Source organism: Hippopotamus amphibius, chromosome 4 (assembly GCF_030028045.1).
Source record: "Hippopotamus amphibius kiboko isolate mHipAmp2 chromosome 4, mHipAmp2.hap2, whole genome shotgun sequence".
Lineage (NCBI taxonomy): Eukaryota > Metazoa > Chordata > Mammalia > Artiodactyla > Hippopotamidae > Hippopotamus > Hippopotamus amphibius.
The window spans coordinates 24320227-24333778 of record NC_080189.1 but is presented as its reverse complement, the minus strand read 5'-3'; the positions used below and the strand labels follow the sequence as shown (position 1 = coordinate 24333778).

The 13552-nt window shown below is 45.6% G+C and overlaps 1 protein-coding gene across 1 annotated transcript; it reads left to right on the top strand.

The window, feature by feature from the left end:
* The first annotated feature begins 277 nt into the window (after positions 1-277).
* On the top strand, positions 278-10461 carry GARIN1A (golgi associated RAB2 interactor 1A). The gene is made up of 5 exons (XM_057733570.1): positions 278-430; positions 3213-3397; positions 4226-4472; positions 6018-6136; positions 10308-10461. The coding sequence occupies exons 1-5, from the start codon at positions 278-280 to the stop codon at positions 10459-10461; spliced, it is 858 nt and encodes a 285-aa protein (XP_057589553.1).
* The last annotated feature ends 3091 nt before the right edge of the window (positions 10462-13552 follow it).

Below are 13552 nucleotides of genomic sequence, written 5' to 3'. Positions count from 1 at the left end.
TAGGAAAGGGGAGAAAAATGCCCTGCTCGCCCCCAATCCTTCCTTGCCTCTTCTTTTTTTTTTTTCCTTTCCTGTTGTTACCCATCACATTCCTTGATGTCATTCCTGCCATTGTGAGCCGACAGGCCCTCCCCAGCCTGGGGGACAGCCCGCAAGTCAGGAGGGGAGGTGGAGCTGTGGCGGTGGGGGGAGTACTGGTCACACCAACACCTTGGAGTTGGGCTGGGTCTGCGTGGAGCCCCAGAGATGTTCCCCAGCCCACCCTTCCCAAGAACCAATGAGTAAAATTAAGGGCCTCCCACCTGAGGTCAAGGAACCAGGCCCTGGAGTGGAACTTGGGGTGGAAGATGGCCTCCTTTGTCAACTGGTTCATTCTCCAGAATTCAACCTGTTCTCCGACTCAGTGGTGTTTGAAAGCAACTTTATCCAGGTACCTTTGTGCAGCTCAGGGACAGCTCTCCTTCCCTTTCCAAAACCTGTTCCCAGGGGGTTGGTCCAAAAATGCTGCTGCCTTTGAAAGCTCTGGGGAGGAGGAAGAAGCCAGTAGAGCCAGAGAAACAAGAGGGTCTGGATCCCAAGTTCACCGCAGTTTGTGCCTACAGAGTCTCGGGGCTCCCTGCAGTCAGATGCTTTCAGGAAATAGAATTATACCTGCAGAAGGAGACAGCAGAGCCCACTCTCTGGGCAGGGTCCGTAGGTACCCTCCCAGGGCTGCTAGTCCATGCTGGCTGGGCAGCTGTCAGAATCCCTGCTCTGAAACCCATCCTTCCTCTTTCTGGGATATTGTTATACAAATACCCTTGCATGACAGCAGGGTCCCTGGATAAATGAGCCTTGCCCAGATTATACCATCTCCCAGAAGAGTAGTAATATGACCTGTGAAAGTGAGTGTTTGTGGCCTGGGAAGCATGGAGCCACCAGGAGTGTGGGGCAGTCATTTCAATCCATGTGACATCTTACCAAGGTGCTACCTCCCTCCTTCCAGTGGTCTGGCTGGTGACCACCTATGCTCCGTTGCAGGCATGGCCTAACCAGTTAGTCAGCAAGCTGTGTGAGGGGCAGGAGACACAAAGAGAGATCACATAGTGTTCCCAACAAGAAGCTTGTGAATTTGTAGGTTTCAAGGACATGTTATGAAATGACAGCTGTTAAGAAAGCTCTGTGTCAGATGATTTGGACCAGCTGAGCCCTAAAGCATGAGCAAGAGCACTCCCCTAACCTGGGCAGATGTGGAAGGCTTCCCAAAAGATGGGGTCTTAAGCCATTCTTTGAGGTCTTGCTGAGACTTTGGTAAGTGGAAGAGCAGGGGGAGGACCTCCCAGACAGAGCAACTTCAAGTTCCTGGGTGAAGGCCGGACGCTCGAACACACGGGAGGGTCTGCAGTCAGGAATCCATTTGGTGGAGCTGAGAAGTGGTGAGGAGTCACAGGAGAGAGGGTGGGAACAATTGGAGGTGGGTGTCGGGCTTCATGTGGAGCCCCCTTCATGGAGCAGTGAGCTACTCTCTGATGAGGTTCCCAGATTTCGGCGAGCTGGCTCATGGCTCCGGGTCCTCCCTGGTCCTTGCGCGGCCCCAGGAGCTGCAGAGCTGGGCGATCAGCTGGCAGCATGGGGAGGCAGGGGCTGTGCCCATGCAGCACACACTCAGAGGAGAAGGGGCAGTTCTGTGGGAAGTCCAGACTCGGGATACCAAATTCTAGCCACGTCTGTTCGGGTGCAAGGTTATGGCAGCAGTTTTGTTCTCCTACTATGGTCTCTTCGGCTTAATATTAAAACGGTTTAGATTCCCTGGATGGACACTAGGTGACTCAGGCAGCAGGAGACTCAGATAGTGCCTGGGAGGCGGAAAGCCTGCCTGCCGAAGCCGGCCCGCGGCAGAGCTAAAAGCTGCCTTGACCTGATCCAACCCACGTAGTTAAGCTGCTCCCTCCCTCCCTCCCCTGTCCTCAACATCACCATCACTATCCTCACCACCAAGAAACATCCCCCGCACATGTGAATTTCATTCCACAGCACGGGCTCCAAGAAATGTTACTTCCCCCGCTCCAACCCCGACATCAAAATTCCCTTTTCCTGAGGCACCATGGACTCAGGCTTGTAGGAACTTACATTTCAGTCAGTCCTGGTGTTTTCCTCTGCTCCCCAGTTCCACCGCGGGCTGTGAATGTTCCTGATGGTCTTACAAAGCCTAGGACATTGAGAGAAAGCCCTCTGGTCCTGGGAACATAGGGATCACCCCTCCGATGTTCCTTAGCCTAGTCCCTGTGGTTCCCTAGAGGCTACAGTCCTGGTGCTTCTCTGCCTGCCCTGAGACACTGTGCCCCAGTGCCAGGCATCCATCTCCCTGTCCTGCCATAGCCGTGGGTGCTGCAAGAGAACAGGTCCTTATCACACTCAAGACCCAGCAACAAGCCAGGCCCTCCATCATCTTGGGGGAAGGTCCCCAAACCTCCCTCACGTTGGGCTACTGGGTCTTCCCTATTCAACAGCCTCTTTCCTCACACTCCTTCCCTGCTGGAACTTTCTTCCCACAATCTCCTTTCCAGACCATTTCAAACCTGTGCTGGCTTCTTCCACCCAAGGATGGAGGAATAAAATGCCACTCAGTTTTTTCTTATCGGTGCATCCTTTTTTTTTTTTAAGAACATTTATTGAGATACAGTTAACATACAATAAACTGCATATATTTAGAGTGTACAATTTGGTATCCCAGTATCCCAATTCATTCCCCCCACAACCTGCCCCGCTTTCCCCACTTGGTGTCCATATGTTTGTTCTCTACATCTGTGTCTCTATTTCTGCCTTGCAAACCGGTTGATCTGTACCATTTTTCTCTATTCCGCATATATGTGTTAATATACGATATTTGTTTTTCTCTTTCTGACTCACTTCACTCTGTATGACAGTCTCTAGGTCCATCCATGTCTCTACAGATGTCCCAGTTTCATTCCTTTTTACAGCTGAGTAATATGCTGGTGCATCCTTTTAAAGTTAGTAATGCAAAGGACATGAAGAAGGGCAGCACAGCATTCCTGTTGCCAATGAACTTAAGCCTCTTTGGGGAGACCCACAGGAAGGATAGATTCAGGTCATGGCCCAGCCCAGTGTGCCGCACACCCGCGGGAAGCACAGGTGCTCCAAGCCTGTCGCTAAGTTGAAGCGCCATTTTCTAGCACCTGTAACCTTCCACTCATGCCTGGGCTGATTTCTAGGTCACTAAGCCCGGGAACTGGATGGATGTCTGTGAAGGGTCTACCACTGTGATCCTCGGGGTGACCTCCTCGGTGCCCTCCTTGCCACTCCCCAACGTCCTCCTGATGGCCAATGTCACCTGGCCCCAGGGTCAGTTTTCCACCTGGAGTACACCTGGTAGTGCCCCAGTCATCACCCTCAGCAGGTAAAGACTTGAGGGAGGGGGCCGGAAGGGGTGGGATGAATGACTGCATTGTTTTGCAGCTGGACTTTAGATGAGAAGAAAGGACAATGTTCTTTAGCTTATAAACTATGCAGACTTCATTCATTCATTTAACAAATTTTTCCTTAGTATCTTTATGTACGAAGTGCTGTGCTTGGTGCTGTGGCAGAGCTTCGGTCCTTGTCTTGGTCTAGCTTTTGACAATCTTGGCTTCCTTTTGCTTATTTTTGTTTTGTCAATATAGACTTGGAAGTTTTCAAAATGAAAGGTGGGCCATGTGAAAGTCAAATAGGATTATGAGATGTCGAGATTGAAAAAAAAAAACTGGATGTATAGGAGAACCTCTGTCCTTTTTCTTACTCTTTCAGCACAATCAGGATCTAGAGGGGAGGAAACCTGGAAACAGAGTAAGAAAACCTTAGTTCCAGTTCCTGCTTAAGAAGATTTAAACTTGGGCAAATCACTTAGCTTCTCTGAGCCACAGTTTCAAATTCTGTAAAATGCAATTAACACTACTTACCTTTCTATCATCAAAGGGTTGTTGTGAGGATTAAATGAGATATATACATCGACTATCAGCCATTGTTACTGGTATTAAAGCAGATTCTTTAATAACTAAGGCCCTGGAAATCAGAGAAGAGCTGGTCTCGGTGATTATTCTCACTCTCCGACCACAAGCTTTCTCCTTTGGCAGTCCCCCAGGCAGGGGTGGGAGCCTAGTGAGGGTGACCCAAGCCTCTAAGGAGGCATGAGCATGGTTGATTAAAATCACTGGTGCCTCTGCCATGGGAATTTCCTGACTGTGTCCAGGATTCTCCCCCTGAAGTACGTGGAGCTACGAATCTGTGACCGACTCCAACGCATCCTGAGGGTTAGGACAGTGACTGAAAAGATCTACTACCTGAGGCTCCACGAAAAACACCCAGAGGCTGTGTTTCAATTCTGGATCCGACTGGTGAAAATCCTGCAGAGAGGTCTGTCCATCACCACGAAAGACCGGAGAATCCAATTCTCTCACTGCCTGGTGCCCAAGGTGCCCTGCGGCTCCACCGAAACAGTAAGTTTCACCAAGATCCCCTCAAGATCCTTAGAGAGTCAGCTGGGAAATGGAGACATATCACTTCCTGAGAATTCATGGATATTACAGTCTAGCATTCTGGGGATCAGCAGACTTCTTTTTCAAGGGTCAATGATACGCACACACCAAATTGAGGTCTACAGACATAAACAGTAAATTAATTTTTTCTTAAAAAAGAGCTATAGAGTACTTCACTCACTTAAAAATTGTTTGCTGTTTTTTGCTGTTGTTTATTTTGCAGCGTTATAAAGGAATAATGCTCACTGAAGAAAATCAGAAAATGATAAAAAAATCCCCCCCACTTCTCTCCAGCCCCAGGCAATCATTTAGAACATTTTGGCATATTTCCTTCTAATCTTTTATCTTAATTTTTAATTTATATATTTGAGGACATTGAATGTGTATACATTTCTGAATGTTGCTTTTTTTCAATTTAGATTATATCATAAGCTTTTTCCCATATCTTTTAAAAGTCCTTTATACACATCATTGTGATAATTTCATGCTATTCAGTTGTATGAATGAGTTAAAATTTACTTCACCATTCCCCTAATATCATTCATTCAGAGTTGTCTCATTCAGAGTTGTTTAACATTCAGAGTTGTTTCTGACTTTTCATTATTGTAACTGATGCTACAACAAGCATTTATGTGTTGTCCACATTTCTGATTGTTTTCTCAGAATAGATTTTTAGAAGCAGAATTCAAAGGGTACAAACATTTTTAAGACTCTTGGTACATATTGCCAGGTTATTTCCAGAAAGTTCATACCAAATTATACGCTCTCCAGTAATGTGAGTAACCGTGTCACTGTGTCCTTATCACAACTGAAAAGTATAAATTTTAATTTTCTAGTATGATAGGTTAAAAAAAAGTGACATCTCTGATTTACAATGAATTTGAACACTGACTGTTTTTTTTGCTTTGTCTCTTGTGTTCTTTGGCCATCTTTCCATTGGCAGCTTTGCATTTTTCTAAACTGATTTGTAAAACAGAGCTTTTTATATGTCAGGAATTTTAAGCCTTTAATCACAAGTTTTTGCAAATATTTCCCCTAAGGATTTACTTTTCCCTTTTAGTTTATTTAAGGATTTTTTTTTTCCTTTTGACACACAGAAAACTTTCCCAGTACCTGCTTAGGGTAGAAGGACAGAGAGGAAAAGGTTATTAGGTTGGATTGCCTTAAACCTTCAGATTTTAGGATCTGAACACTTTCCTCGTCTTATTTAAGTGGTAGATTAAGTACTCTATTACTGACTTCGAAAGTCAGCTCTGCCGCTCTGGTTCATAAGGTTCAGACCTTGTGCTCTGGGCAGAATAGGCACAGCAGCCCATCAGGGAGAGGAGGTATTCTTGCTAGGGGCCTCGTATTTGGTCTGATGATTCTAGGGCTTAATGTTTAAGGAACAGGTTCCTAGGACTAGACTGGAAGACACAAGTGAGTTCCTTCGAGGTTCTGGCCCAAGGAGGCCAAAAGCTATCAGAGAGAAGACCTGGTCATCTGACTGTAAATTTTTCCATTCAGTCTGAAAGCAGCCTCCCATCATCCTGCCAGTCCAGCAAAAGCTCTGTGCTGTTGGCAGCTGAGCAGACCAGTGACCATTTCTCGAATCTCTCAGGAAGGTCCCAGCTCACAGCAGACAGGTGAGTCCTCCATCCAGGCAGCTCCAGCATCCCTTCCCGCAGCAGAGAGCCATGGGCTTGTGGGGGGTAGGAGGGAGGGTGGTCAGTGATGCCCTCTGCCTACCCATCGCAGTTCCTTCTTTTCACTTTAGACTTTTGCATGTGACTTTCCCCTTAATTTTATTATAAACCTGTTCTTGGAAACAGGGTCTGTGGGTGATTGATCTGAACATTCCCTAGGTAAAACCCAGTGTTTTCATATGGAAGGTGTTCAGTAAAAGGAGTGAGGGATGAATAAGAAGGGTAATAAAGCAGGCTCATGGAGTTGTATATTGACTATCTCCAATCCCAACTCGCAAGGGTCTCTTGGATGAGACAATCCCAAGGCCTCTTTGCCTCACTTGTCTATTCTGTAAAATGGACAGAATACACATTTACCCACATGGGAGCCTACTGCTGGCTCCAAAGTTTCACTAATCTACTAAGTCATTGTGCTGGATTCTTTATGTAACAAGTGATAGAAAGCCAAAGCAAGATTGTTCAATCAATATGTTCAACAAGTACAACTTGTAGGGTATCATCAAAATGCAATTTTTTTTTCTTCCTTTCATAATTTTTTTCAGCAGGAAAAGTCGTCCTCTTGCCCCTGGATAAAAGCTGGTCTCTGGGCAGTCCCCGTACACATATCTGGGCTCCCTCTTAGAATATAAAAGTGTTCTTTTGTCCCTTTAAACTGCAAAAGCAGCATCAATTCTGAAATTAAAACATCCAGTGACTGAAAATTATCAAAACTCTGAAGTGATCACATCACCCTCCTTTAGTCAGCGTGCCCTCATATAAAGACAGCCCATCATTGCAGGGATTGGGTTGTCACTCCTCTCCTTCTGTTTCCTAATTAATTAATTAATACATTTTTGGTTGCATTGGGTCTTTGTTGCTGCGCACGAGCTTTTTCTAGTTGTGGCGAGCAGAAGCTGCTCTTGGTTGTGGTGTGTGGTCTTCTCAGGGCGATGGCTTCTCTTGTTGCAGAGCATGGGCCCTAGGTGCTCAGGCTTCAGTAGTTGTGGCACTCAGTTTCAGTAGTTGTGGCACACAGGCTTAGTTGCTCCATGGCATGTGGGATCTTCCTGGACCAGGGCTGGAACCTGTGTCCCCTGCACTGGCAGGCGGATTCTTAACCACTGTGCCACCAGGGAAGTCCCTGTTTCCTGAATTTAAAGCCGACTTTTTCTCTTAGGAGCTTTCTTGGGTTCTTGTCAAGAAACTTGTCAAGTCCCCTACTTGACACCCGCTCACCCCAATGTAAGCCCCCTCATAGGCCCTCTCTCTATGGGCATCCATGCCACATGGGCACTAGCTGCAGAGTCTCCTCATCTTTAAAGGGGCCCTCACCAGTAGGGTTTACACTGGCTCCAGGCTTGCTCTCTCTCTCCCCAGTACAGCTGATATCTGGTCCTCAGGAAATGTCCTTTCAGACTTTGACCGGCTACTGGTAGCAGGATCGTTCCTCCTGGACACAGAAGCAACTCCTCCTCACTACATCATCAATGAAACCTGCTCTCCCATTTCTCCCACCCTTCATTTTCCTGGGCAGGAGTTGTGCCCCCACCTGTTGGGTCTCCCAGACCCCAGGGGCCACTGCTCAAGGTCTCTGGGTGGTCCCAGGAAGCCTCTCTCCTTCAGCTGGAGGGGAATGAGGCAGCAGCTTTATACAAAGAACTCTCCACACATCCTCTCCCTCAGTGCTTTCATAGCCTTGCTCTGGGGCAGGGTCCCAGTGGTGGTCACGCGAGTCAGTTCTCCCAGCTCATGGTGCACCTTTATGTGTACTTTCCAGTATTTTTATTTCTCTTAAGGCATTATCTGTTTTGTTTGTTTTTGTGTTCTTTCTGGTTTTAGGCTTCGTTTTGGAAGTAATTTTTGTTTCCCTAAATTAGACATTTCTAAAAATGTCTAATTCTTTTCTCAGTTTTATCACTGCATTTATAAATCTTTTTAAATTCTGACTTACGTTGTTCTTTCATATGTTCTGTCATTGTCTTAGTTTCTTTTAGCTCATTTCGAAATGCTTGGTTGCAGTTTTCCTTTGTTTTGCAGGCACATCTTTTTAGTGTGCATTAATTGTCTGTAAGGATTTATGATGCTTCACAGCCTCTTTCTACCTTATGTAATTTTATGTGGCCTTGGATTATGACCCTTTTCTGATGCCTATTTTTATGTGAAACAGTTTTTCTGAAACTTTGGGAGTGAGGGGCTAGTCAAGATAGCTTTCCAGTTTGGGCTCCAGAGCTCCCTCTTGTGTCATTTTTGTGAAGTGTTTATGGCCTTGTGCTTTTTAGGATTCCCTGCCTGTGTTCCTCTCCTATCTTTAGTGGACCGTTCTCTTTCCTTTGCTTTTATTGTTCCCGTCCTACTCAATTTGGATTCTATTTCCAGTGATTTTTACTTGCTTGAGGCCGAGTCCTGCAAGGAAGAGTGTTCTGCTGGTTCTGAGAGTTCTGAAGGCACCTACTTCCTCAGTCTCTTCAGGCTGTACCATGGACTCCTTGTACTTACTTCCAGTTTCCTTCTTTCCAAATTGGCTGGCTGCACTTTCCCCTGAGAAGCTGTGGGAGATGTAGGAGCACCCCTGTTTATAGGTACATCAGAGGCCCTGTTGCTTCTCTCTGCTTCCTCCCATACAAATATTCATATCCTGTGGGCCTTGGAGCTGTCTGTAGCTGCAGTATTTTATCTGAGCTTTTCTCAAACAGGCCTTTATCTGTGGGACTCATGTTGACCTAAATTGGAGAGGCAGGAGTTGACCCCAAAGAACCATTTTAAGTTTGCTTCCTTTGGGCGCCTCAGAGATATTACTGGCTCAGGAGAAAATTTTTATATTCATTTCTCAGCTTGGAAGTTCTTGGACCATGTATCATTTCAGACCTCAAACCCAGGAGTGGGATAGACCCAAAGATAAGAATTTTCAGAAGATACTTCTGTTTTGACCCAGAATCCAGATTGATAAGGGTGAGACTGTGCCACTGGATGGATTTCTTTCTGGTGTCCGCTTTTGCCGAGAAGTGGCTTTGTAAGTTCTGGACTTACACAAATATCTCAGTTAACTCCCCACCCAGCTTGGGCCCAAGACTTCATCTCCTGTATCACACGGCCATGAAAACCCAAGGCCTGGGTCAGCAAGACTGGTCAGTCCATCAGGCGGCCCCACTTTAGCTCACACTTCACTGATCTTTAACTTTTGGCCCCTGGGACTTTGACTTTACTTTTTGCAAGTTTAACAGTGCATTTTCGGGGCCTGCCTGGTGGCCCCATGGCTACGACTCTGTGCTACCACTGCAGGGGGTGTGGGTTTGATCCCTGGTTGGGGAACTACGATCCCACATGCCACATGGCCATAAACAAACAAACAAACAAACAAATAAATAAAAGGTGTACCTTAGAAAAAAGACAATGCATTTTAAATTATGTTGATTTTATTTTATCCCTCATTTCTAGGTGTTTTGTGGCAAAGATATTTTTAGATTATTTGGCCAAATTGCCAGTGTCTAGTTAATTAGCTCTAAAATTATTTTCACTGAAAGGAAAAAAACTCACTTCACTTATCTCTGAATCGTTAGTATGAGTGATTTTTCTTTTTTTTTGGGTGCTTTTTTATAAATTTTCTTTCATTTAAAATAAGCATGTACCTCCCTTGAAGTAAAAATTTTTAAACGTTTTAGCCACACTGTGTGTTTTTCTAGACATGTAAGTGGTTGTGATATTTTTAAAGTTGTTATTGTTCTGCAGAACTGTCTTGAGGTTTTCTCTGCACTTATGCTGACACCTGGCAGGCTATAGTGAACATCAGGCAGATCCCAGCAGATTAAGGTCTTGCCTTTGAGTCATAACACATTACGTTCTCAATACATAAAAGCGAGCCTTAAGATTTGGAGGGGTATCTGTTCCACTTCAGCAGAGAGACCTTCGCTCCAGCCTCCCTCTCGCTTGGCTTTCTCTGCTCTAGTTGCCCATAGATACCTCATGCCATAGATACGTGTTGTCGCTGCCTGTCATTTCTGTATTGAGATCCAGGTTCAAGGCACTCATGCTGGAAAAAACATAATTAAAAAATAGTTTTAAAATTAGATTCTTAACAATGCTCTCTTTTTCTTCTATTGCTTTCAATGACCCTGATATTCCTGGGCTACTCCAGAAACACCGACACTGCCATTGAAATAGGCAATTTCAACTGCTACGACAAGACACCCTCGCCAGTGGCATCCCCGGTCAATTCGAATATACCCATGAGAGCCACCTTGAGCCACAGCCTCTGGGAACAAGAGAATCCAGATGAATACTTCCTGTAGGCTCCTGTAGCCAGTTCCCTAGGAGAGAACTTTTTGGGACCCTAACACCTAGCCCAAACAGGGTCATCTTCCCTGGCTTCATTCAGTGTGCTTGCTACAGCCTTCTATCATCCTGTTTTCCTACTGTGGCCCAAATGACCATGGGAGAGGTAAGATGGTGTTTATAACAAGGTGCTTCTGCACGTCCACCAATAAACCTCCAAGTGAGTCCCTAATTGTTGTAAGTTGTGCTGTGCGGCCTGGGGGTGGAGGTGGGGGGGTGCCTAGACCGGAGAAGGACTAATTAGGTGCAATAGCTCACTCCTTGGGGAAATAAGTGGAAAAAAAATGTTCTGTTTGCTCCACTGAAACCCCAAAGCAGACAAGCAAAGCCAAGAAAGCCCATCCAGAGGAAAGGCCCTGGGGAGAAATCCAGCATCCTCTTACAAAGGGATAGGGGGAAACAGAGACAGGGCTGCTACAAACCCAAAGTGAAAGAAGTCCTGAGAATGATGGCGACCAACTGATAGATATTTTTGTGTTGCCCCATTTACCTCAAGCAAGAACACGAGTCTTCCTGCCCCATTCCCTGTGTTAATGGAAAGCTATGAAGGCTCATCCTGGCCATGCAAACTTTGGTTGACGGGGCTTCTGGCAAGGAAGATGGTGACCACCCATCACTGGCAGTCCTAATTGATTGACTCTTCCTACCCAGGACCTAATGAAACCCACCTGGAAGACACAGTGTCTGTGTCTATCAGGGATAGGACAGGAGCCTTGGCCAACCTCTGGACAAATGGGGAATGCTGACTTGGGAAATACCACCACAACATTCAGTAAGCATTTATCAAGCTCCTGCTAGATGCCAGACACTGCACTAGATGCTGGGTGTATTAGAGAGAACAAGACAGATGGACGTGGTACCTGCCTTTAGGGAGTGTATAGAGAGATACAGAGCCCTGTTTCGAGACACAGGAAAGCCATTTAGGTTGACCTGATGTTTGAGCCACCTGGTCTGCAAATCAAGGCTAGGGGACCTGCTTCCCAATAGTTCACACGGTGGGTAATATAGTGGTGCAGGGAGAAAGAACATGACTGCCCTCCCCTTGTGCATGCCCAGTTGGGCTGAGTGGTAAATCCTGGCTAGATAAGGTTAGAAAAGACATCTGAGCTGAGAGGATGCCTGGTGTTTGTTGGTTTCTTCCTGCCTCCAATAAAAATTAAAACAACAAATTTCCTTTCAGCATGTTACAATCAAATAAGCTGAGCATTGTTGGTGCTGGTGAGGGACATCTAGAAGCAGAACTTAGAAGAGACTAATGTGAAGGGTGACCACACTTCCCAATTTATGCCTGTTGTTCTAGTATCATTATTAATGTGTATCCATTCCACTCTCAAAAGCATCCCTGTAGGCATGGTAAATCACCATGTTAATATGGTATGTTTACAAACATTTAGGAGATCTCCATTCTCACTTCTAACGCCTTGTTTTAAGCCTCCATCAGCTGTCACCTAGATTATTGTGTTAACCCCAACTGGTCTCTCAGATTCTGTCATCATTGTAACAGTAATAGCTAATTTCATTAGAAACTTACTATATGCCAAACACTATGCTAAGACTTTACAAAGATCACTTAAGTGACACAACTCATTGGGATGTAGATACTCTATGATCACATTTTACAGATGATGAACCGGAGCCACGGAAAGGTTCAAGAACTTGCTTAAGATCATATAGAGAGCAAGTAGCAGAACCAGGACCTGAACCCAATCCATCTAACTCTGAAGTCCATACTCTTAATGACTCTTCAGTTTATTCCCAATCCATTTCCCATCTATACTTCTAAAAAGCCATCCTTCTGAAACATAAATCTGACTATCACTGCACCTTTGATAAAACCAAACTCTTTTTATGAAATAACCAGGTCTATCTCTCCAGCCTCTCCACTGGCCATTGCTCCCCTCAAACCTCATGCTCCCACCACACCAAATTCCTTGTGGTTTCCATACTGCACTGTGTGTTCAGATAGTGCAAGGATGTTGCATGTCCTTCACTCTATTCAAATACCTTTCCTTGCATTTCCTACCTGCTTCTCTCATGATACTTGTCCTTATTGATGGAGATTGAGTTCTTCTATGCTACCATTGTGCCCCGTGTGTGCCTATATTACAGCATTTCTCACACCACTGTAGTTGTTTACATGTGTTTCCTTGGCGGACTATTGACCCCTTTGAGAAGAGATATTTTATATTAAAGTTCTTTGATAGCCAGCAAGAGAAGCTGACTCTAATTTAAATGAAAAGGAATTTATTGGAAGAATATGAGTTGGCTTACGGAATCAAAGGGACAGCTGAAGAACCAGTCTTGGAATGCACTAATACCAGAACAGCTCTGGGGGCTCAGGTAAGGATGTCTAACTGAACATCTCATCAAATGCTGCAGCAGGCTGGGTGGTTTCCTCAAAGGAAATTGAGGGCTGTTACAAAAGAACAACTAGGGGAATGGATGTCTGGTGGCTGATAATAACAAATGTCCACCAGTCTGCCTCTTTGCTCTGTGTTTGGAGAGGCACGGTGCCATGGCCTCAAGCATCTCTGTATATCCTTGCGGAGGAAGCCAGATTTCAAGGCCTAACTCTCCTCTGACCTTGAGCCATTTCTGTAGCTAGTCACATAGGCAATTAAATAGGTCAAGGTGACGAACACATGATTACCTAACAATGACTTGCTCTTGGGGAAGGACACTGATTTGGTTACTGTTTAGTTACTGTTGCCAAGCCCCTAGCCCAGGGTTCCTCAGCTGCAATGCAATCCATCAATCCACTGCAGGCATAGCCCTCCCCTGGGCCCACTGTTTTGCCCTGTGGCGACTGAGGGCCGGGACGGCCATGCCGATGCTCCTGCTCTTTGCTGTGCTCTTATAACAAACTGTCTTGCTTCAATCCATCGACTCTTGCTGTCTACTTTGGGCACCTTTGGGATTTGGGTAAGTCAATCTGATTGCTTCCTTAGTCGTTTTCTTTGCCGTCATTTCTTTGTTTCTTCTTGCCGTCCTCTGTGAGACCCGTGTTCTTCTCTGACACTGTCCAAACCCCCCATATACACTCTTATT

Coding starts and splice junctions, on each gene's coding strand:
- GARIN1A (XM_057733570.1), top strand. CDS start 278: ATGAGTAAAATTAAGGGCCTCCCACCTGAGGTCAAGGAACCAGGCCCT. Junction 3,398..4,225: donor CCAGTCATCACCCTCAGCAG/GTAAAGACTTGA, acceptor GACTGTGTCCAG/GATTCTCCCCCTGAAGTACG. Junction 4,473..6,017: donor CCTGCGGCTCCACCGAAACA/GTAAGTTTCACC, acceptor TTTTCCATTCAG/TCTGAAAGCAGCCTCCCATC.